The sequence below is a fragment of the Syngnathoides biaculeatus genome, chromosome 2 (genome assembly GCF_019802595.1).
Source record: "Syngnathoides biaculeatus isolate LvHL_M chromosome 2, ASM1980259v1, whole genome shotgun sequence".
Lineage (NCBI taxonomy): Eukaryota > Metazoa > Chordata > Actinopteri > Syngnathiformes > Syngnathidae > Syngnathoides > Syngnathoides biaculeatus.
The window spans coordinates 1,264,980-1,289,451 of record NC_084641.1 but is presented as its reverse complement, the minus strand read 5'-3'; the positions used below and the strand labels follow the sequence as shown (position 1 = coordinate 1,289,451).

Sequence of the window (24,472 nt, the reverse complement as noted above, 5' to 3'; positions counted from 1 at the left end):
TTTGAGAAGATTTTTGTGGACAATTACGAATTATCAGTGGCGCTGCCATTTTCGCGAGTCACATGATCTACGTGGGCGTATGTGACGTGTACCGTGCCGTTTTGAAACGCTCGATTACATGGCACACCCTTATGCCCAGCGCTGATTACTCGGATTTGTCCTCATCTGATGAAGAAATAGCAGTATCGGTTGATCGGGAAGAAAGAGGAATAGTTTCATACACATTTGAACCTGTGGCTTTAAATAATGTTGAATATTCAAGGATGGTTCTTCAGGAATGACAAGCGAGCTCTGACGGCAAGCCGCGAGCCGAGCTTTCAGGCGGTGGGCCACGAGCTGAGCTTTCAGGTGGCGGAGGCCTTTAGCCTAGCTTCGGCGTCCGGGGCTAATGGCCGCCGCCGCCTGGAAGCTTGGCTCACGGCCGCTGCCGGAGCTCGCTCGTTAGACTCTGCATCATTCCCGTCTGAAGAACCATCCACGGCTGCTGGCCCGGAGCTCCCGGGGGCCTTTGTTTACGGACTTATGTCGCGCGTAGGCCTCTGAGTAGTCAGACTCGGCGTCATTCCGCCCGAAGAACCATCCGAATATTCAACATTAATTACAGCCACAGGTTCAAATCTGTATGGAAGTATTCCTCCGTCTTCCCAATCAACCAATACTGCTATTTCTTAATCAGATGAGGATAAATCCTAGAAATCGGCGCTGGGCATAATGGTGCCCCATGTAATCCATGGTTTGGAACAGCACGTAACACATCACATACGCCCACATAGATCATGTGACTCGCGAAAATGGCAGTGTCCCTGAAAATTCGTAATTGTCGATAAAAAATCTTCTCAAAACAGCATTAAATGAGAGAGGATTTAACATCACTTTGTCAAAATAGGGTACAAATTACATGACCTATTGGATTCACTGTTAATGGAAGCGCTGGATTTCCCCCTTTAATGTTGAATAACGCAATGACAATGCAGATAAGAGAAGTTGTGTTGTCTGACAGGAGCCCGATTATGGGTCACTATACGAGGGCAGAAATCCTGGATTTTATGTGGAAGCCAATCAAATGCCTACCTTTAAGGTGAGTGTCCTTTGAGGGTCATTTGAGATTCCCATAACATTTCCTTAACTTCCTGTCTGGCCTCTCAACAGTGCACAGTAAGAGCCATGTACGAGTATAAAGCCCAAAGAGATGACGAGCTCTCCTTCACAAAAAACGCCACCATCACTAATGTGGACAAACAGGAAGGAGGATGGTGAGTTTGACGTCTATTATGGTAGAAGCTCTCATTCTTTTAAGCAAAGTGAGGGGATGAGGATTGGTGGGGGTTTTAGGATTGGCTGTGTTTTCGTCAAGATCAGTGTGCTAATAGTCATAACCCCCCCTCCCCCCACCACCACCATTTATTTACATGTGCCAGGTGGAAGGGAGACTGTGGAGGGAAGAAGCAGCTGTGGTTTCCTGCAAACTATGTTGAGGAGATCATTCCGTCAGCTGCAGAGCCGGACAGAAGTGTGAGGATAAAGTCGTCGTTGTGCTCTGCTTCCTCAGCTACACTCGATTAACCTCTGCTCTTCTTCCCTGTCCAGCAGGAGATGACAGAAAACAGCCCTCTCGGAGATCTTTTGAGAGGAAGTGTGGACGTCTCCTCCTGTCAGATCGGTGAGCAACACCCCCACCTTCCACACTCAATTACCTGTTCTGCTGTGTGCTGTTGCTGCAGCGCTGGCAGTCACCTTGCTAGAAGGCAGCTTTCCTTCATGATTACACATTTCCGACTAGTTATGTTGCTTTTGATTTATTTTGCTCTATTATTACAATAGGGTTTTTTTTTGTTTTATTACAACATTTTTTTCCAGCACATATTGTTTGCAATCTGGACCCTCCAGCCAGGCAGGGCACACCCATTTGCATTCTGGCCTCAGCTCACAACAGTTTGGATCCTAAAAGCTGCTTCCCTGTGCTTATCCGGGATTTTGGCTCCCTCTAGCGGCGATACTGATTTTGACATTTTGTGCATTTTCCTACGCCTGCGGTATTCAAATCAAATGTGGTATACATTTTGAATTTCGAAAGAGATCGCGTGAGATCAACTGAATATCTACCATTTTAAAATAAAATTTATCAAAGTGTTTTTTAAAAGGACATGGACACGATGTGCTACTATTGTCTATTATTTGGTTTGATGTAAGATGTATGTGCTAGGATTTTTGACATTGTATTTTAACTACACGAGTAAAGATTGAATAATTTGTCCCAATCATTTTTCGTCACAATTTCACTGATGAAAGATACATCTAGATACAGAAATTGAAATTATCGGAGGAGATGCTCTCAAATTTTGAGACAAGACCCTCTACTTTGTGTTTGACTTGTTTTTGTTTGCGTATGTTTATCTCCATTACAGTTGTGCGGCCCGACGGAAAAGGAAGCAGGCCGCACGTCTTCTCCCTGGTGCCGACCACGGCCATGCGGACAGGCCCGGTGCTGGAAGTTGCTGCCGGCAGTCAGGAGGAATTAAAGGAATGGGTGGTCAAGATCCGTGAGGTGGCAATGACCTCGGAGGCCAAGGTGTGTGTGTGTCACATGGCTGTGGGGAGACCCTCACTTTGATGGGAAGCTCTTTGCCACTCTATGAACGTGATAAGGTGTTTTAGCCACTGAGCCACCTGATTGCAAAGTGACACAGCTGCAGACACGTCAGACTGTGTCATTGTGCAATTGGCTTATGCTTATGTCAAAAGTGTTTGTGTGTGTGTGTGTGTGTGTGTGTGTCTGCACAGCTGGAGGAGGGAAAGATGATGGAGAGGAGGAAGAAGATTGCACTGGAGTTATCCGACCTGGTCGTCTACTGTAGACCTGTGCCATTTGATGAAGAGAGTAAGTCGTACACAACCTTAAATCGGAGATGATACGGCAAACTGATTTGTGGGTCAAGACTCACATATTCACTTATTTATGCATTTTTTTTGTTTTCAATTGAAGCTATCCTCAGCAATTCCCTGGAAATCCTAGCTATTCACACCTTCCCTCCTCTGTGTATTTTGTGCATTTTGTAGTGGTTGATGGCACCAAAGTAGGGTAGGCAGAAAATGGATGGATGAATGTTGTAAAATGATTTGGGAATTACATTGTTTTGGGTTCATATGGCAGTAACGCTGTCCAGAGAGCCCATCATAAACATTTTCCTGGGGGGGGGGGGGGGGGTCAATTGCTTGCAGTTTTTCACTATATGGAATTTACTCCATGTCCTGTACCAACTAAAGTCCAAAGAGTCTGTCCTTGTTTCTCTGCTTGGTGTAGAAATTGGCACAGAGCGCGCCTGTTTCCGGGACATGTCATCCTTTCCCGAGACCAAGGCAGAGAAGTACGTCAATAAGATCAAAGGGAAGAAGTTCCTGCAGTACAATCGACTGCAGCTGTCCAGGATCTACCCGCGAGGACAGAGACTGGACTCCTCGAACTATGATCCACTGCCTATGTGGCTGTGCGGCTCGCAGCTTGTGGCGCTTAACTTCCAGACAGCAGGTCTGCGCTGTTTTCCATCAAGTTGCGATCGATGTGCGTCGCCATATTTTTCCACACGTGCGTCAGTCACGTCTGCCTCCTTTCCAGACAAGCCCATGCAGATGAACCAGGCCTTGTTCATGCTGAACGGACGCAGCGGCTACGTCCTCCAGCCCCCCATCATGAGGGATGATAACTTCGATCCCTTTGACAGGCACACAGTGCGGGCCCTCGAGGAAGTTACGCTTCAGATCGAGGTGTGTCTTCCCTTGTGATGTCACGATGAAATGAGATTTAAAGAGATTTAATTTGATTTAGGGGACTTCTCCTGCACCTTGTTCATAATCTACAGAAGTACACCCCAGTTTGAGACACTTTAGGGTCATATTCAACGCGGCCATTCTTTTACTGGTATTATATTTGTCCATTTACTTTTTGTGTTTTGGTGTTCTTCAATAATGTGTGGAAGCTGCAAAATTATAAGAATTTGAGAAAGGGGCCAATACTTTTTCACAGCACTGTATAGACTTTATCTTTGTTCAACACAATGAGATGTGCTGAATACGACAGAGTGTTCTTTTCTTTTCTTTTATTCTTCTCATTTTAAAGGTGTTGGGCGCAAGGCACCTACCCAAGCACGGTCGTGGCATTGTTTGTCCTCTAATCGAAATTGAGGTGTGCGGGGCCGAGTTTGACAGCGTCAAGCAAAAAACAGACTCAGAAGGCAAGTATTATTGAGGTCATAAAAAATGAACTGCCAAGAAAGAGTGTTGACATTTGAATACTCACCACTGCTAGAGACCGTGCAGTCACGGTTAATGCTGTCACCTCCTGCGCTTAAGGTTTTCCTCTTTTAATTTTTCAAATACAAGTACACGATATATATATATATATATTTTTTTTTATTGTGCCTTCAGTTCCACTCAAATGCCACACTTTTTAGTGTAACAGCTTGTCACTGGGAGGGCCCCGTATGGCTTTTGGATCTGATCAACACATGCGTCCCCGGGGCTTGGCGCTCGTTTGCGCGTCTCAGCTCTTGAATTATTTAAATGAAGGCGGTGGGATCAAAGGAACCTTAACTGATTTAATGTGCCATTAACAGTTTTGACTGCAGCATCAACCAGTTAGCCTCCGGGGCATCGAGGAGGAGAAGGGGCGGCCAGCCGACGCAATCGAGGCCCACGTGCCGCAGCGTGTCGCTGCGGGCCCGCCCTCCTCCGTCACGGTTCGAAACGGGAGCAAGGTTGGCTTTGCCGAGGCTGGGCAGTGTAGAACGAGGCCCGAGAAACTTGCAGGATGACCTCACGCCAAAACTTGCAGTGCGGCTGCCTCGGATGTTTATCATCTATCTTGCACAGCGTAGTTTTCATAAGTGTGGACTCTGGCGGCCTTTACCTTAAAGAGTCTCCACACAGCATACATGGTTCTTACTGGTAAATGGGGCTGGCAGATAAATCTTCATTTCACTTTTGGCTTTAGATGATCATAAAAACATTATAATCAAATCAAAAAGCGTGTTGTGTATGTGCTCTAAGTTTCTGTGTTGTGAAGCACCCTCAACACACTTGTGTTGTGTTGTACACACTCGTAAGACACAGATAGGTAATGCCCACTTTGTGAAAAATATTTTTTAGGAATAAAGTTCAATCATCTTTTTTCCCTTTAATGTGTGTAACTATGGCCTCCATAATGTACAGTAAGATGCGCAAGGCACACACAGCAGGAACAGCATGTGTTTTTTTGGGGGGGGGGGGGGGGGGGGGGGTCATGTTAATTCATTCCAAAAGTCCTTGTTAATAACACAGAAGCAGGAATTCTCCAGTTCTCGATCATGCACACCATCCTATTTAGCTCCTTCCTTCCTACCCCCAAAAAGAAACTCTTCAATAGGAGTTAACGCCTAACACTTGATGCTGTTGAGTTAACAAACTACCTGCCTGCCGTATTTGTACTGTGCTTTTTTTCCCCCCCAGAACCACAATTGAGATTCCTCATTGGTTCTGTTCTTTTGTTTTTTGTTTTTTTTTTTCAACTGCAGCTGATAACGGTCTGAACCCCACGTGGCCCAGAAAATCATTCCAGTTCGCAGTATGCAACTCAGCCTTTGCTTTCCTGCGGTTTGTGGTTTACGAGATCGACATGTTCAGTGATCAGAACTTCCTCGCTCAGGCCACGTTCCCCATTCACAGCCTGAAGACGGGTAAGGCACAGCGGCCCTGCCGCCGGTCCAGTTCCGATCAACTGCTTCCATTCCATAGCGTAGACGTCTTTCTTCTACATTGTGCCAGGTTACCGGTCGGTGCCCCTGAAGAACAGCTTCAACGAGGATCTGGAGTTGGCCTCATTGTTGGTCCACATGGACATCGTCAGAGGAAGGGTAAGCATTTATTGTATGCTGCTGGGCCAGTTAGTCCTGATTTCTGCTGCAAGTCTACGCTTTCGTTTTAGTCTTATCTATTGGCACATTCGAAAGAGGCCTGATTTGGTTTTGTCTTTTTGTTCCTCTTCAAACTGCAATGACGCGAATCCAAAATGTGGGACAGAGCTCACACCGATTCCCCGAGCAGAAAAAAATACTTTAAAACTTCACAAAAGCAAACGACTGCGGTGACAACCTAAACGAGGCAGTATATAAATTTATGAGGTGACGATGGTTTTATAAGCGGAAATTAATCTGCATGCAGATTTACCTTCATCGCTTCATACGTCATAGAGTTGCGAGTGAAGTTTTCAAACGGAAAAAAACTAAACATGCAACTCAAACATCTCTAAAATCCTCACATAAGTGTACTGTAATTGCCGGCCTACAGAGCGTACCTGGTTACAAGCCTCACGGGTACATTTATCAAAGGAAATACCATTTGGTACATACATGCACCCACATTGAAACCCACATTGAAACACGAGATATTTACAAACAAAGATGGTACGCAGAAAGAGTTTAACGCTGGCGCCGCGCTAACGCTAACAGGGCTGGTTAAAATAAAACTTACTGGTAAATATCAGTGAGAAACGCCAGTAACACAGCAGCAACACGCTAGCACATCGCTAATGTTAGCGCAGGCTAACAAAGCCGGTAAAAGCTACTTCCTCGGCACATATATTCCACCGGTCTCAGTCTTACCTTTTACGCTCAAGTGCCCCCTAGTGGCCGTTGGAAAAAATGCACAAATTCGCCGCATCACCGCATAAACCACAGGGTTGAAAGCGCGTGAAAAATGTCACGCCTTGTAGCCCGGAAATTACGGTAAGCAAATTTTAAAGTACTTCACCTACTAATCTTCTATGTCCAACAATAATGTTCCATTGGGGCTAGTTGACTTTTTCTAGATCAAGTTACACCGTTTGTTACATTAATGTAATTTTCGTAATTTTTGACGTTGGAATTTCAGACGTACAAGTGAAATGATTTTTTAACCTGAAACTTATCAGCCAGTCGGAGAAAAGCTTCCCCGAGTAGTATACGAAATGAGATGTTTGAGGAAATGTGTTGAGAATTTTTTTTCTTTGACTGTTTTACTCTAATCCAAAAGCACCCCCCCCTTTGCAGACGTACACAGCAAAAAAAAAAAAAAAAAAAAAAAAATCAATTTCTCCGGGACCCGTCTTCTGATTTTCAAAATTCTTGTCTGACTTTGAATCTTGAGGGCACATAATGCCGCACGACTCCCGCAGAGTGTTGGGAGAGGCAGTTTCTCAACACTTCTCAGAAATTTCAAGAGTAGACAAGCCAAAAGACAAAGAAGAAGAAAAAGATTTCTTGTTAAGCTAGTTTTGACACTTAAGATGAGTAAATAATACGCAACAACAACAGATTTGTTAAGAAATATTAAATTGACCATATTTGGATATACTGAATGAGCCGCAAGAGAGTAACAGATAAGTAGTTTAAAAGATATATGAGGAAAGTAGTTGGTACAACTGTTTGGGTTTGGTAACAAAAAATGCTGGCAGTATCTCGACGTTGTTCAATGTCAACAATTTAGAAGTAATGTTCCCGTTTGAGTAAGAAATCCACGAAGCAGACGCACATGATTTGCTTTCAAGTGGGCCCCATAGAATGATGCGAGGAGCCGTATCTGGCCCCCAGGTCTCGATTTTCCCACCCATGTGCTAGTGTATCTCTCCCCTCAGAATGAAAATGGCGAAATGGCGCTCCCGTTCTGCGTGAGCTCGTTGAGCTCCGCAGCAGCCCAGTCTGCACGGGAACGATTCGGGGACCACAGCTCGGTGTCGTCCACGTCCTCCAACGTGTCCCCCGTGCCGCAGTCGCCGGGCCAGGCCGTGGCCCCGGCATACAGGGGCCGGGATGGCTCCTTCGAATCCCGGTACCAGTCGGCCCTCGACGACTTCAGGGTCTCCCAGGAGCAGCTGCTGGACCACATGGACCCGCAGAACAGAAGGTAGGTGCGGGTGCTGGGGCGGAGGAAGTTGAGAAAGTTCCAGGCCCGACTCTCGTCTTTGTCTCCCCCTCAGGATGTTGCGGCGGACCCGAGTGGGTGGAGAGAATCGCGTCTAAGTCGAAAGGGCCAGCCCAACCCCACCCTGAGCTGCCCCCTTCCCTCCTCTGCATGCCTCTGCCCGTACTGATGATGTCACTGACTGCTGTGAACACTGTTTCCATGGAAACGCCCGCCACCGCTTTGGCCTACATTTCAGGCAGCACACACAGCACCCCAACCCCCCAAGCGTGACACCAGAGAGGAAACTGGTTGCTGCACACAGGAAGAAGAAAGACGTTCCAGGTGCTCTCTCTTGTGTTTCCTGAGGGCAAAAGTTTGAAACTGTTATCTGTCCCAGGTTGTTTACTCATCTCCGTGTGTAAACAATAACAATATGAACTCATTGTATTTATTCCTGCTGCGCTATCGACTAGAGGACAGCGGCTCCCCACCTGCTCTCAAAGAGCTCCTGTCTCCCTTGTTTTTAATTATTCCAATTATTTAAACATTCATAATGTGACCTTTCCGTGTGTAAAACATGAGGGCTGTGCGACTGTTTTTAACATCTCTGTGCTTCGGAGGACATTATCCACCTCCGTCTTTAAATATTGGACTTTTCTTTTTTGGGGAAAGGAATCAGGAAGAAGTCACAGCTATTTTCTTTCTTTTTTTTTAAACATTCCAAACAGAAATTGCACATGATTTCATTTTTGCATGTTACAAGCCAGTCTGGCACATTCCGAGATCGGTCTCAGGGCTCGATCAAGAGATTTTTTTTTTTTTTTCCCACCTAAATTGTCCAGCCGGTTCCACATGAGAGCAATTGTGATGCTTTTAATAGATTCATTCATTTCAGCAAAGCTTATTTTTATTATCACATCTTCTCAGTCCCTCTCAAACAATGAAAGCGATGATCAGAAAGCCCTCCACTATTGTGAACTTGTTACTTTTTTTTTTACCAATTATGGGGGGAGGGGGGGAATATGCCATATTTAATAAGTTCCCCCACTACCATCAAGTGTTTTAGATTCCAGGTTGCACTGGCACTGTGCTTTCATTGAAATGTAAACGAGTGTCTTCATTCACTCCTTCCGGCTTCTGCATGTTTGTACACTCAAAGGTGCCTTCGGCAGGTCCACTCGGAGCTTGTATAGGACATTCCCCGTTTGTTTCCTCTCCGTTGTGAGGCAAAATCAGTATTGTCGCCCGGTGTCCGACCACTGAGACACACCCAAGCCATAAGGTATCACGGGGCGAGAGCAGAGACGTTTGGGAACGCTCATCCCACTGAATGTTTTCAGTGTCATGCGCGTGCCCCCCATGTGGCTTCTCCCCACCAGCTGTCCACGCTACATTACTGCAAATGTTTGTCTGCAGTCCCCAACATTCACCTGCAGAGATATGGTACCTTCACACCTGTTTTGACTGACATTCCGTTGCCTCCAAAAACATGCATTAATTGGAGACTCGACATTGCCCTTATGTGTGATTGTGACTGCAAATGGTTGGTTGTTGTTATATGGCCTGCGTGTTGCCGGCAAACAGTTCAGGGTGTACCCTGCCTCCTGCCCCAAAGACAGCTGGGATAGCACTCCCACGTAAGGATAAGCGGCTCAGAAAATGGATGCATGGTTCATGCAGTTTGGGATTGTAAGTGGTCAAACTGATGAGAATCCCACGACGCTTGCTTTGGATGTCTGTGCAGGGCCCTGAAGTGTCTTTTTTTGTTTCCTCCCTGACAGTCTTGCCTTTGTGTTATGTGCCTAAACTATGGAGAGGAAAAGTATTCATTTTAATTTTACCTTTCATAAACATATTCAAGCCTGAGAAATAAAATACTTTATACAACGCTGTCCTAGTTCCTCAGAAAGAAGACGCTCTTTAGTCAGACTTGAGTTGCAATTTGGTAATCTTGTTTACAGTCTTCAATTTTGAGTAACGACATGGCGTAAACCTTTCGTGGCATTCAGTTTATTCTGCAAACATCACCTGTAAAAATGATACATTAAACCTAAGTAGGGAACGCTGGAAAAGTTCTCATACAGTCAAATGTACGCAATGTAAAAAGCTCCATAAAAATAAATGTTTAAACACATCAAGGATGTAAAGGAGCTCTTGTGCTATACAAACAACACTCTGCCACCTGTCCGTGTTCCTCTTTTTGTCTACTTAAGATGAATGCATCTCATCCTTTTATATTTATTTTTACAGTATATACAACTGAACGGACAAGGTCAGAACAACCTCAGTGCTTATTTCGTCATTAGATGCAAAAAACGAGCTCCACTTGCACATTTCGTGTCCACCGCCATAGTCCGGAGAGTGCAAGGCGTCTGTGTTTTTACTTTTAAGGCTTCAGGAAACGCATCCAGCAGCAAACTACCGTGAATGAAACGCAGCTACACCTCATGAATTGTGGGTCCCCGACACACTACTTTCTACTGTACCGTCACTTCTTCCTTCACTACTACTCAAACTCCCGATACGAAACGTGGTGCACAGCAGGATCTTTGAAGGGGCATGAAGGAAACAAAAGGGCGGGCCAGAGGTTTTTGGGTCCATCTCCCGAAATGGCTGAGATCACATCGGCCGGCCCATTGAGGAGGGGGAGGATGAAAGGTTTCAAGGCCCATTCCCATCCAGCATTCATGTCATGTTTTTAGATCCGCCGTTTCAATCTGGTCCTGCAGTCAATCAGACAGAATGATACCATTTAGAGTGTAACTACATTTTACGTTTAAAGACGCAGGAATTACCTTCAGTGGGAACAACGCTCTTGGGGGTATCAGCCTCCCATGCTCGTCCGCACAGCGACTGCTCTATTTTCTCGTCACGCCCTGCTCTTGGATGGGGCTCCAGAGGGGAGGAGCCCGCCGACAGCGGCTCGGCCGCGACGCCCGGCGCTGGTTTCGGCGCAGACGCTTGCTCCGATCGAGCCGCAGATGCCCTGGTGGCGAGCCAATGTCTCACCAGATCGGTTGTCAAACCGGTTGCCTTTGACAGGTCCTGTAACTGCGGCCAGAAAAACGCACTCGGTGTGACTCATCCCGACAAAGATGAAAATTAAATCAATCATTTCAATGCCACGTCCTTAATTTGAGTTAAAGATGACTTCTGAAGATGACACACTGGAAATAAGCATGTTAACAACCCTGAAATTGCAATCATTTTTTTTAACTGGGAAAAAAAATGCACAATGCTTTGTCTCTCAACTTTTCTTATGACGGCACATCTCTACATGTTTGAACTGAAAATGTACATCCAGTGGCTGCGATGTATCCCAGCGGGTCATCACGGGGCTTTTTTTTTTTTTTTAAACATCGCAATAAGTGAGAGGCCCTTGTCCCCATACCAGGGGTCGTATGTAAGACCTCTCCCCCACTCGATCTTTCGCCTTCTCTCCGTGACATGGGCGCTCTCACGGCTGATAACGAGGCACTCTAAATTAGCCACCCGAGCTCGCAACCCTGATCTAGACGGTTGGCTGCCTAGTTTAGCTTTCATTTCTCCCCTTTTTGGACTTCTGCCTCTCGTAGCGACGCGGTGTGTGTGCACTCCCGACCAACAACGAGGCCCTCTAAAGCGCCCACACCAGCAGACGTTTTCGGGTTGTCGCCTAAGTGGAATAAACTGAAAGAGTGGCGGACCACAGATGATGCGAATGCCCCAGTCTGTCACTGGATGCCGTTTTAGACACAAATTCTGGAAAACTGAGACTCGCCACAGTTGAGTACCACAAATCTTTGCACATTTACAGCAATTATTCACAAATATGCATGAGTAAATGTTATTTATAATAACTACTTCCAAGCACTGTGAATAACCTTTGACCCACAGTGCTAATCCTCTACTGGTTTGTCGTCAGTACCTGTGACTCTTCCTGACTGCCGTGGCCATCTAGGTGGGCCTGGAGGAGGTGCACGTTGTCCGGGTTCAGATCTTCCTCCAGGGCCATGTTCTGGTAAGCCTCCAACCACTTCAGATGGCTGCTCTTCTGCATGTAGCGACAGTCCCCGAACCAACGCACAACGTCGGGCCGGGGCAGCCCCGTGCCCGAGAGGAGCTCGTCGTACTGAGCGGCGGTGGGCCACTGCGTTCGCGCGTAGACTTGCTTGAGCAGGTGCAGCTGCTCCGCCGTTTTCTTACCTCGCAAGGCGACGGGTTTCGGGTTGGTAGGAGCACTGGACTGACCGCTTCCGCAGAGCCCGTCTGCAGCCTCATCCTCCAATTTGCCGTTGGCCTCTGTCACCTTCAGCATCTTCAGATTGATCTTAATGGGGTTAACTTTGAGTTCACCTGAAGCGTCATCATTCAGTCCATCCTCTCCATAAGCGTCCGTGCTGCAGCCCGATGCTCGCGCCGCCACCTCTTTCCTTTTTTCGGCCGCTGCGGCTTTCTTCCTCCTCTCAGTGAACCAGTTGTGGATCTCCCTCCGGGTCATTTTGGTCTCACATCGGAGTCTGTCCACTTCTTCTCCTGATGGCTCGGCGTCCTCAGCGAAGCTGGCCTCGAGTGCTTTGATCTGGACCAAACAGTAGGGCAAGAATAGTCACTTTCTCACCTAATCATCAGTGGTTGCTAGCAGCAGCTGCGATTCGGCAATGTAGTATTTTTCGTAGTACGCTTGCAAACAAGAGAGCATGTAGAAATTGTACAGATTATCCACATAATTTCATATTCATTCTCTTAAGTACTGCAGATGCTACACTGTGAGAATGGCAATAAGCTTGCTGACGGAGTGGATATTTTTGGCTAATGTTAGCATTTAACGGGCACAAATATATGTTGAATTTGATTTTTTCACAATCACAGAGTGGACCTGTTAAGCGTGTGAACATCCAACTCGAACCAAGATACGATAAATAACGAGTGGACACATGCAAAATGTTAAATATGATCATGAGAATACAATATACATGATCAAAATTACTCATTTGACTTGATGTGGATGATAAAAATGTAAAAAAAAAAAGTTAGGACTTAGACTTGAACCCTTTACGTCAAACGCAGGCAAGAAAATATCAAATGTGTATTACTATTTGCTGGTGTGTTGGTGCTACAGTCAAAAGCAGATAGCGCCTCCCACTTTTCTATTGCAGTGATTAGCAACAATGCTAGCAGAGTAAATGTACACCCCAAATGTACACTTCCTAAAAATGGCCAAACAAAAAAATGGACCTGCTTTGCGTGTGGTGCCGACGTGGCTATCACAAAAGGTAACGTTCCACTCGCTTTTTTTACACACTTTCTATTCTAAGCCAGTAACTGTTGAGAGTTTGAAGATTGGCATTTCACTGAAAGACATTTTTGTAGCGTGTTTGGGGGTTGTTTTGTTGTTGGCAAGTCTTTCATTTCATGGGGTATTTTTGCAGTAGTGGTAAACAGCGAGCTTTTTACTGTGTACTGTATTTTTCCCCGTTGTTTTTTGGCCATGCTCACCTGGTGAGGTTCTCGCTCTTTGTAGCGGACGACGGTGAAATCAGGAGAAGGCGATCTAGGCAGTCTGCGCGAGGGCGTGACGGGCGACGTGGGAGTGTGCGTCGACGTCGGGCTCAGAGGAACGGAAGTGTGCTCTGCCGTTTTTGCCCCGGAGTTGGTGCCGCTGCTGTGTTCCGACAGGTCGAAGGGCCCGGGGCTGCCCCCGTCGCCGCCCGCCGGGCCGCTCCCTGCCGACAACTTGTTGGGCACGCCGGTGCTGGAGCGCGGGCCCTTGAGGTTGCGAAGGTGGTAGCGTCGATCGCTAAACCACTTGCGAACTTCCCGCACCGTGAGGCCCGTCAGAGAGATGAGGCGGTCCACCTCCTCCTGGTCTGGGTACGGGTTGCTCAGAAAACTGTCCTTGAGAGTTCCCAGCTGCTCCTGGGACTTCTTGCCTTTGCAAAAGCTCGGGTCCAGGAATGGGTTGACGCTGCGGGAGCTCAGGGAGCTGCCGGAAGCGCCTGGCGCAGGAGACGGCGACAAGGACTTGGAGGATGGGGAAGAAGCCTCGTCTGTTTTCAAGGAGTTGCTTGTGCCGTGGTCAGAGTCATCTGCACTGGCGCTAGAAGCTTCGTTTTTGTTCCCACTACCGTTTGAGTCTTTGCTCTTTTGTTCATTGTTGTCTGCTGCGCTGCTGCCATTTGAAGGCTTGCTGTCTACAGCGACTTTGGGGGGGTTTGCACTTTTGCTGACAACTGTTTTGCTCTTGCCGTCGGCACCGGTGTGGCATTTCACGGTGGCGCTATTCACCTTTGCATTGGCGTGACCGCTGTTCCCCAGAGTGAGATTGATGACGCTAGCTTGGCCGCTGCTGCTAATGATGTTCCTCGCGGCCCCTCCTCCACTCCTGCTGCTCTTGCTGCTGCCAATGATGTTGCTTCCCGTACCGCCGCCGGCCACCGCCCCCACCAACATGCCGGCAGGCTTGTCGGGCACTAGCGCGGCGGCAGGTCGGGCCTGCATTGCGGGTCGGGCCGCTGCCTGCGGCTTGGGTGTGACGGCTAGCGCCACCGGGGTGCCGTTGACCTGAATTCCGTTGGCCATCACGGGCTGCGTGACGATGACGCCCCCTTGGCTGACAAGAGAGCCCTGCAGGATTTGAGGAATCCCCGTGGCCCCTAAGACTGTGATTGTTTGCTGAGCGGAACTGTGCGACTGGTTGTGTGCGCTGCTTTGGATGATGGTGTTGAACATTTTCCTCCTGGCTTCCTCGATCTCCTCAGGAGACCAGCTGATGCCTTGTTTGAGTCTCTGCGCTGTGAACCAGATCTTGATTTGCTCTTCGGGGAACTTTGTGACCACAGTCAGGTAGCAGAGCTCCGCCTTCGTGGGATACGGGAATTTGCTGAAGGACGTCTTCAAAAAGGAGGAGGAGTCCATTGAGGCATTGTAAGTGGGGATACTGCTTAAAGGAATCATCACCTGGATGTGAACAGTTGTGAATGGGAACGAGCTTGCAAACTGACAATCAGCCATGTTGAAAAGGGTGTACATACAGAGGTGCCCTGAGAAACAATTTCGTATTCTTTGAGATAAGAGCTGTCGATCGGACATTTCGACAGGTGGTTACTCGTGTTTTATTTTGATGAGGCCGAAAATCAAAATTGAAAGGGGATGAAGTGAAAATATGCTTCTTTAATAAAAGGACCCCAACGCTGAACACTCGATAACTTGTAGCAGTAAACTTTTATGTAGCCTTCATTTAAGTGTGTGTAGGGATAATTTACATTTTAAAACTTTGTAACTCGAGTTCATGTGAACTGGAGTTTGAACCTAAAGTCAGTAAAATTTTGTTTTCTGGACTAAATTTTGTAGTATATCTTGTATTTCTACAAGTCTAATGATCTATTTTAACACAAAGCCTAAACATGAGATATGGTCATCTTTAACAGATCTTGAAGACATTTTGTGTAAAATAGGGTAGTGTCATCTGAATCAGAAGTCCTTCACCCTGTTTTGCGGAATGTGCATAATCTCTATTATCCAATAACAAAGTTGTAGCTACTGAAAATGCTGAGTGGTTAGCAAATCTGGGAAACCGCTCGACACATTGGTTGGTGATCAAAAAAACTAATGTCAAGCACTGTACACACACCAGATCGAGCAGCACAATGATTACTGCAGGAGAAAATCTGATGGGATATAATAGACCCCCCCCCCCCCCCCGGGTCTATTGTATTCCATGATGTCAATGTATTTACAAAGTATAAAATTAGAGTGGGCGGCATGGTGTCGCAACTTTTTGGAGCGTTGGCCTCACAGTTCTGAGGACCGGGGTTCAAATCTCAGTCTTGCCTGGGTGGAGTTGGCATGTTCTCCCCGTGCCTGGTTGGGTTTTCTCTGGGAACTCTGGTTTCCTCCCACATCACAAAAACATGCAATATTAATTGGACACTCTAAATTGCCCCTAGGTGTGATTGTGAGTGTGATTGTTGTCCGTCTCTATGTGACCTGCGATTGGCTGGCAACCATTTCAGGGTTGCTGCCCGTTGACAGCTGGGATTGGCTCCAGCACTCCTGTGACCCTCGTGAGGATAAGCGGCTCAGAAAATGGATGGATAATAGAGCGCTACAAAGAATTAATGAAACTCTCATCTCAAGGCACCACTGTAATCAAGACAAGACCTACCTTTGGGAGATTCTTGGAAGATGAGGCATCTGAGGAAACTGTGGTAACAGAAGGCTGATGCAGGATTTTGTTCTAAACAGAGACGGCCTATATTATAAATGTGTTGACTTTTCAAACCATTCAATTGAACAGGAGGACAGTCAAACTGCGAATGGACTGAACCTACCTGAGTACCGGGGGTCTTGAGCACAGGTAAAGCACCAGAGCCATTGACGATCTGAATCGCTGAGGGTAGTGTGACCTTGTTTGTTCCATTGTGGACAATTGTGGGCACATGGGCCACTTGGGTCACCGCAACAGTCTCCTTGGGGCCATAAATGGGGAGCGCATCAGGCAAAGGCTGGGACACTACAATTCTTTTCGGCTCCGATTTGCCCTTTAGCATTCTCATGATTGGTGTTTTGGTGATGGAAATCTCATTATCTTTGCCCTCATCTGTCCCGGGCAGTATCGTCTGCTCCACCACCGCCCTCCTCTCTCGCCTTCTCAGCTGCAGAGGGCAATTGAACGTGCTGGGGTGAATCCTGGCATTGTGCAGGGCCAGCCCCTCAAACTTGAGCGCTGAAAAGCCACAGTTCACACAGAGGAAACTTGGATCCGAACGGAACTCCGGGTGCCCGGCGTACACATGGTCTAAGAACAAGTTCAGGTCGTAGGTTTCGAAGTTGCAAGGCTTGCAGATGTAGGTGCCTGCGTCATCGACGGCCGGGTCGGCCCCCTCGAATAAGGGAGAGTCTGCGAGGTTCGGTGGGCTGTCTGCACCCCCTCCGGAAGTAGCAGTTTGCCGCTGAAGAACCGGCATGTCCACGTCCTCAAAGTGGTGTCTGATTTTGCTGGGGATCATACATGGTATTGTAGACTTCCTCTTGCTGGCCATGGTGTGGCCACACAGTGGGGAGCGTCGCCGGAATAACTGTGACGGGGGTGCAACTGGGAGGACAGCTCGCCGCTGGCAGCCTACAGGCTGGGCGTCAAAGGTGGCAGTCCGCATGGCATGCTCGTAGGTCCACTTGGAGGTCTCATGGTGGCCTGGAGGGCAAATGTGGTGACTATAAAACATTTGTGGGTTACAATGACCAAAACAAAAATACCGTAGTGTTCTGTCAGATTCTTCAATTCCATAAATAGATGAGCTTGATAATAAAATCAAGGATATTAACAATTAAAATGTGGTGAATTTCTTCACGTTGAAAGGAATCAAACTCCAAAATATGAGTGAAAGGCAACCTTACACCACGAGGCTCATGAATGAGAATTTTTCATGCCCACTCTGCTTCTTCACTGAAGGCTTTTTGGGAGTGATCCTGCCAGACCCCTCTTTTCCCCTCCCCCGTGCCGCTGTCTCTCACTTCCCCTCAATCATGACCCCCCCCCCCCCCACCCACACACAGAGAGCATTAAAAAAAAAATAATAAAAGAGCTGTCCGTCCCTTGCACATTGTCACAATTATTATGACACACACTTGTGACATGTATAATTGTCAACTGTAGTTCAGACTACTCTTCAGCCTTGGGGTACATTTGTTTGTTTGCACAACTCAGGGAATATTTCCCTCTATATCCTGCATATCCACACAAAATGGCGATGCTTCCTGGGGAGGAGTTTCACTATCCCTCCTTCCTTTGCTCTCCCTCCCCCAAGCGGAGAGCGGAGGTGGGTAGAGGAGCCGACAAAACCACTCAAGTACGAATAAGGTTACTTAAGAATAATGTGACTCCAGTAAAGTTAAAAAGTTGTCTACAAAATGATTACTTGAGTTTGGGTAAGTATTGATTGTAAAAACTACAACCACTGGTTTATTTTTTTTAATAGAGCATGAATGTAAATATAATAGTATTGTAAAAATTCACATATAGCCCAACAACATGAGGTCAAGACAATCTTTAAAAAAGAAAATGTATAATGTTCTTGTTTAGCAGTTTGGCAGAAACAGATGAGACAAATGTTCTTTTTCGATTCTGCATCGCTTATCCTCACTTGGGTCACGGGTGATCAGGAGCCAAGATTTCTGCCATATTCCATGTGAATAGTCACTTTCGGAACTTTGTATTCATGTGACTCTCTGGCTCTGTTTGATTGGTCAAAAGGAGTCAAATGTCACGAAGCTATGTTGCCTTTGCAAAGCAATAATAGATAAAAATACAAGTAGGAAGTGGTAAGTCGCTAACAGATTAAAAGTTTTCTTTCTTCTTGACCAAAACAAGTAAAAAAAAAAGTGTGTTGCATGAAACAACTCTGATAAGCCCAATTTCTCCTAAAACCTACTAGTGTAGATGTAACTCAATACTACCCACCTCTGGCGAAGAGGGAGTGATGAAGTACTGGAAGATGGTTCTTTCTGTGTCCTGGATATGACACTTCATGCACGAAATGGCCAAACCTACCAGACGCTCACTCGCTCACCAGTTTAACTGGTAAATGGTCCCACCCCTTATTACTCAAGGCACAATTGCCAAAAACAAAATGTTGACAAAGTGAGAAACCTGCCCTTCTCCAAACACCACAAAGACCTTCCCTCTCACTCTCTCATGCCCACAAAGTAAACGCACAAAAAGTTTGGACTAACATCAGAAAGGTCATGGTAAATTAGTTTCAGACAAGTTAACGCTGGCTCCACAGGGATGCTACACTTTCACACACCAAATACACTAACTTCAATTATTTTAATTGAAATGCGAAAACTTTGGTTCACACCACGTTGGATGAGCGAGGAATTGAACCGTCTGCCACTTAAGAAGAACCCGATACAGTATTTTGTCTTTAGCCATTAGTTGCGGCAAAGCAGTGAACACGATGGGTTAACTGGCAACTGAGATTTGTTTCTGTGGAAGGAACGTGATGCCCCTTGTCCCTTCAAGCAACAGCAAGGAGAGCTACCACCCTCGACTTGGGCTGCTACTCCTACTCCTCTGACATTCAATTCTGCTACAGGGGGGCACCGAGCTGCCAAGACGCAATGGTCACGTGACCGACACAAAGACTCACGGGTGGACCGTCCCAGTCATGCATTACCGCGTTGGGTGAGAGACGAGCGCAAGCAAACGGGAGGGGGGGGAGGGGGTGCCACTTTGGGGTGTTAACAGTCGTGGAGGAAGCGCAGAGGTGTTTCAGAGAGGAATTTTCCCGACCCGATACCCCCCTCCGACGCCGCACCCTGGCAACCCCCGCTCTTCGACACGGCCTTCTCGCTCCAAACTACGATCACGCAGTGCTCCACCCCACTTCGCCACCTTACCACACCCCCGCACCCCTTCCCTCCTCCCTGTGCTCGAGACTGGAATGTTCCAAACCAAGAGAGTCCTCAGTCAGTGTACAAGAAGCTAAATTTAGGCTTTTCATATTGTTATGCAAATATGTTTGGGATGAAAAAAAGAGATGTCAGATGTAATTGTGTAAAATTCAGTGCAATTGACGGCCGGCACTACAAATTTGTTCCATAAAGTTGTGGCTAATCAAGCACACCGCTGCGGCCTGATTCAGGTGAAGATGCAAACAACGCACAACGTTGGCCGTACAAACGCGACTGTGTCAAACTGGATGTCACCTTGTGGCGGACGGCGAGTCTGACTATCAGCATTTGCATGTGTGGGTTTCCTATGAGATTTCAAGTGAAGCGATGGAGGTGGGGTTGGCTGAGCAAGGGCCCATATGTGCTCACATTCATAAGCGTGTGGGGCGTGGAGGTGGGTGCCTGTCTGCCTGCGAGAGCGTGCGAAGCTTGTTTACGGCGGTGCCGAGGCAGCTCGTTTTCCTGCGTGTTAGAGTCACAAAACTCCCGGTGACACGAATGAAAATGTTTTTGTCCGCCTGGTTCACAACCTCCTGTTTGGCGGCTCTACACAACATGACCTCCTATCATCGCTCGGCCTGACTTTTGTGTAGGTCTCTGCTGAATCCACAGAGTATTATAAGCCAATAATAGCACACGCACAGGGCACATCAGAAAGTAGGCTGCATAGCATGGCCAAAAAAATATCAGTCACTTAGCAGCTAACAGATTGGTGTTGATGGCAATGCTCTCCTTAAAGAAATGTATGCACACCGTTTGGTTGTTTACTCAGTTTCAAGCTTCCTTGCTTGTCTTTTTAGGCCACAAACAACCCCCCCCCAACCGCCCCGACTTCCCTACTGGCCCGCCCTCTTTCCCCAATGCTCCTCCTCCTCGTAGTATGTTTGGCTAAGGGAGACAGGACGGCAGCGCCACTGGTGTTCCTGTCCCCATGGCAACAACCTCCCACGCAGAGGTGGGTACTTGAGCCAAATATTGTACTCGAGTACAGTAACTTAAATGTAATATAAAAGTAAAAACATCCTCTCCAAAATTACTTAAGAGTAAGAAAGTACTCAGAGAAAAAAAAAATACAAGTACTGAGTAAATAGTAAGTAACTTATATGTGAGAGCATGAAAGTCAAAAAATACAACTATCACTAAATCAATTGTGAATGTGTAGTCTGCGTGTGTGCGCATGAGCAAGATGAGCATGTACTACAAAAGATGCATGTTTTACAGTTATGACCATAAAATAGGGCTAATGTGGCTAGCTTAAACAACAACAAAAACATTTGAAACTTGTCACAAGCGGTTTTCCCGACTTAGAAGCGGGCTGGGATATCCACATTTTGCCAGACAGTGCCAAGCAAATAATACACTGCATTAAAGCTGTTTTGTCAGCGGAAATCCAAACACAAGTGTGCCGTTGCCTTCTATGGGAACGGCGACCTTCCCAACATGGCCACCAAGTTGATTAGCCAGGCTGGCGTATCTACCGTTTATACGTATGCACATGAAGCCCATTGAAAGATGACGTGTGGGGTAATGAGAATTGTGCCATTTGATTGATGAACTAGAGTTAAATATCGGTAGTAATTACATTGTATTAAAGCAAACAGTGCCCATTGCCCAAGTCATAGTCAAAACAGAACTGACACAAAAAAGAAAATGGGCAAAAATTTATGGATGAAGGCTCCAGCACTCCCGCAACCCTTGTGTGGATAAGCAGCTCAGATAATAGATGAATTGATACATGGATAAAGGTAGAGAGCAGCATGTAGCTCTTTGTAATGGAGTAAAAGTAACATGTTTTCTTAACATAAAAACTTGCAGAAAAGGAAAAAGTATTCCGTATTAAAACTATTCTGACAAGTACAAATTTTCCAAAATGCTACTTGAGTATATATAACAGAGTAAATCTAGCGCATTCCAACCCTCCTCTCCTTCTACCCCTACACCCCAACTAGTTCGGCACAACGAAATGTGTGTAACTCTGACACTCGCACACTAGCAATTGAAGTTTGTTTGCTTGTACCAGCATTTGGAGGATCCCTGGACTGCTTCTATTTTAGCAGCCCTCACTGACAGTGTTGGTGCTTCCCAGCCAGTTCTGGTCATCAAAGAAGGTTATTGGGCAGAGGTGAGGCGTGTCGTGCAGCTAACTTGGTTAATTGTCCCTCACCTCACTGGCTGAATAAAGTACTGATCTACCTTTGGGCTTGGCCCGAAGTGACCAGGGTACTGGCAAATCCCAGTCATAAAAAATTGAAAAGTGGGGAAAAAAAAAAAAGTTGAACCACAAGACTATCTAACCTGCCTTTTGTCTACCAACTTCAGGGCTCATGTGCTCCGGTACTGACAATCACAACTCTCTGGGAGATCCGCCCATGACTGGCTTGACACTGGTAACAGTGCGAATGCTTCATGGCAGTTTCCTAAAGGGTCAGCCCATCGTCTGCGCACGACTCTCAGGTCACAGAGCAGATGGCTGCGTGGCTTGCGAAGGGCTGCATTGCTGCGGCCCTCTCGGAACCGAGCTGATGAATAGAGAGCCTGAGGGAGAGACACTGAGAGAGAAGGAGCGAGAGGAAAAATGGCGTCGCGTCGTGCTCTCTGCTGTCCGACCTAAAATGGCTGACACCACAAGCTGCAAGGCAGTCAAGCAGAACGCGGGCTGCCCCTCCTGACCCAAACCTGCTTGCGCCGGATGTGGGGGTGAATCTGTGCGCTCTCGCCAAGACTGTGAAAGGGCTCCCGAGTGGCGTTTCCTACCGGGCTGCTTGACAACTCGGTAGAGATATGCGAATAGATTGTCGTCATGACACAGTGGGAGGGAGGGCGACGTCAGCGAACGGGTGGCGCTCGGAGGAGCTGAGAGCGAAGACCAAGCGGATCAAATGAACCAATGGAACGATTCAAAAGATTTCAGAAATAGCGCTCATTCGCACATCCCCTGCCAGGTGAAAACCTCACCCAAGGATGCAGGTCCAGAGAGTCGCGTCGAGTCTATTCGACTGAATTACGGCAACGCAAAACGCTGCTAGCTTGAGGTGCGTCTGTGTCGTTTAAATCTAGTTTGTTTTGGCCTTCACGGCGCCACAGCCCGACTTCAGTGTTGAGTCACAGGCTGCAATGTCGTCGTGGCGAACTCTTCAATCCCCCAGAGTTACACACTCGTGACATTGGCAACATGACTCACCACCGGGCTGCCATGCCAACTTGTTGTTGACTGTCGGGCATCACGATCACGCTGCTGTAAAATATTTCATTAAAAAAAAAAAAAAAAAAAAAAGTGCACAAGGTTAGGAGCCTATTTGAAAAAACATTTGAAAGGGTCATTCTGATGGGAAAACTCGAACAATTTTATTCGTAGCACACTGAAGAATTGTACGGGGCATTGCGCGGGTTCGCTCTCGCAGTACGTTGGAAAAAAAAAAAAAAACTTTACAAATATGAGGCACAATCGAACATACAACGTTGAAACTTGTTGCTTTGCGTACAGCCTTTTTTAAACTTTTTTTTTTTCAATCCAGTACACATAATAAATTAAAGTTTAGTTGGATTTAACATTTTAGCACTGTACATTTGCATTTAACATTTAACAACTGTTAGTTTTTAGACGTTTAAACGTTTTTTTAGTTCTGTGTGCAATACAATTGAATCATTGTGTATTTTTTTTTCTATCTGCTGTAAATATTTTTTAATGTCATCAGTATTTGTCAGTAAGCGAAACAAAAGGGAAAATTATAGCGCAGGCACAGCACTGATGTTTGTACTGCATGACGCCGCAGTGGCTTACAATAATAAACAGATTAAAAAAATGTAGGACTAGAACCGCTGTCTTGTTTTGTACTGAACACTTGGGCCTACTATGCTCCTGTATTTTAATGTTAGTCATTTGCTTATTTGTGAAACTTTTAAAAAATGTCACTTGATTAGAAAAACTGGACCAACTCTTTTTATAGTACACTGAAAAATCGTATGGGCAAATTGTGGTATTATTGTTCACAGAAATTAAAGTGTAACGGGTGAACGAATAATAATAATTTTTAGTTGAAGTGTAAAAATCTGTGTAACTAGGAACACCCAACTGGGAACATCATCGCCATCCGACATTTGTCACAACGATGCGTGTTCGTACATCTCCCTTCCGCTCAACTTCGCCAGGCGGAGCGTGTCCCAACTTCGTAGCCACGACAATTCCACGCGCGGTCGAACCTTCGTACAGAGGGAGCGCCGACGAGTCCCCGGCCCGAGAACAAGCCCTCTTCTCCACCCCCACGACTGCTGTCGCCATTTTAAAGCGGCCGACGTACGGTGCAGCTGGCCGGCGGAGGTGGACGCGAAGTTGGGCGGAGGGTGAACCGGGCTCTTCACAAATGCACACCAGGAAGCAACACTCACCTCACGTCGTCGGCGCACAAAACAAAAATATATATTAAAAAAAAAAAGTTTTCAATAATTGGAGCTCGGCGGAAGGAGAAGAACGCTGCCCGGAGGTCTGCGCCTCATTGACGGTAACTTCAAGGTGGAAGCTGCTCGGTCCATCGGCCGGTTGACGCCTGGAGCCCGGCAGCGGCGACTGCTCGCGACCGCGACCCCTCTTCGGCTCTGGCTTGTTGATTTCGTGCTGGTTCCAGAGTCGGCGCAACCAATGGACGGACGGACGGAAGGAAGGGAAATACGGCGGACGTCGGGAGGGAAGAGGTGAACACGTGACGGCTTACGTCACTGACGGCGGAGTTGGCGTGAAGAGCCCGAGAGAGAGAAAGCAACGTGCCGCATCTCAATTGAACAGCAAACACCGGCCGGGTCCCCCTCTGACGACCCGGCCTGTGTTCACCATGGTTCGATGCCACTTAAAGGCATTGACGCACCTGTCCCCCCCACCCCACCACCACTACCACCACTACCACTCACCCAGGTGACCTCTCTTAAAGAGACAGGCCCGGTTGAATCCGTTTAGTTCAATGGACAACAATCAAACATCACATAACAAACAATTGACTCTAGATTATTTGTTCTTTTTTTCTTTTTCTTTCTTTTTTTAATTCTTATAAAACAACCCACAAAAGCCATCCGCACTCACAAAAGTTCGGCCTTGGTTTCACTGGATATTTCAACATTTATTTTCCACATGCTT

At 46.8% G+C, this 24,472-nt stretch overlaps 2 protein-coding genes across 4 annotated transcripts in view; one reads left to right on the top strand and one right to left on the bottom strand.

The window, feature by feature from the left end:
* plcg1 (phospholipase C, gamma 1) overlaps positions 1–9,798 on the top strand; it is a 40,135-nt gene extending 30,337 nt beyond the window's left edge. For 2 of the 3 annotated variants that reach the window (XM_061811825.1, XM_061811844.1), the window contains 13 exons: positions 1,001–1,078; positions 1,150–1,253; positions 1,419–1,512; positions 1,588–1,660; positions 2,406–2,569; positions 2,782–2,878; positions 3,302–3,526; positions 3,614–3,762; positions 4,115–4,229; positions 5,547–5,708; positions 5,797–5,885; positions 7,643–7,911; positions 7,985–9,798. In XM_061811825.1, the coding sequence (XP_061667809.1) occupies positions 1,001–1,078; positions 1,150–1,253; positions 1,419–1,512; positions 1,588–1,660; positions 2,406–2,569; positions 2,782–2,878; positions 3,302–3,526; positions 3,614–3,762; positions 4,115–4,229; positions 5,547–5,708; positions 5,797–5,885; positions 7,643–7,911; positions 7,985–8,027 (1,662 nt within the window). In that variant the 3' untranslated portion in view covers positions 8,028–9,798. The remainder of the gene's footprint in view (positions 1–1,000; positions 1,079–1,149; positions 1,254–1,418; positions 1,513–1,587; positions 1,661–2,405; positions 2,570–2,781; positions 2,879–3,301; positions 3,527–3,613; positions 3,763–4,114; positions 4,230–5,546; positions 5,709–5,796; positions 5,886–7,642; positions 7,912–7,984) is intronic. The other variant, XM_061811834.1, reaches the window with a different exon arrangement.
* A 144-nt stretch (positions 9,799–9,942) lies between these two features.
* zhx3b (zinc fingers and homeoboxes 3b) lies at positions 9,943–24,234 on the bottom strand. The gene is made up of 7 exons (XM_061811857.1): positions 23,734–24,234; positions 16,224–17,086; positions 16,058–16,129; positions 13,390–14,850; positions 11,819–12,472; positions 10,707–10,962; positions 9,943–10,634 (listed from the first exon to the last, which is right to left on the bottom strand). Exons 2-7 carry the CDS (start codon positions 17,046–17,048, stop codon positions 10,624–10,626), a joined length of 3,279 nt encoding a protein of 1,092 aa, XP_061667841.1. The 5' UTR covers positions 17,049–17,086; positions 23,734–24,234; the 3' UTR covers positions 9,943–10,623.
* Between the last annotated feature and the right edge of the window lie 238 nt (positions 24,235–24,472).

Excerpts from the sequence above, each read along its gene's own strand:
- zhx3b (XM_061811857.1), bottom strand. The coding sequence starts at position 17,048 with ATGCGGACTGCCACCTTTGACGCCCAGCCTGTAGGCTGCCAGCGGCGA. Across the intron at positions 14,851-16,057 it reads CTTCCAAGAATCTCCCAAAG|GTGATGATTCCTTTAAGCAG; the intron begins GTAGGTCTTGTC and ends GTTCACATCCAG. Across the intron at positions 12,473-13,389 it reads AAGAGCGAGAACCTCACCAG|ATCAAAGCACTCGAGGCCAG; the intron begins GTGAGCATGGCC and ends TGTTTGGTCCAG.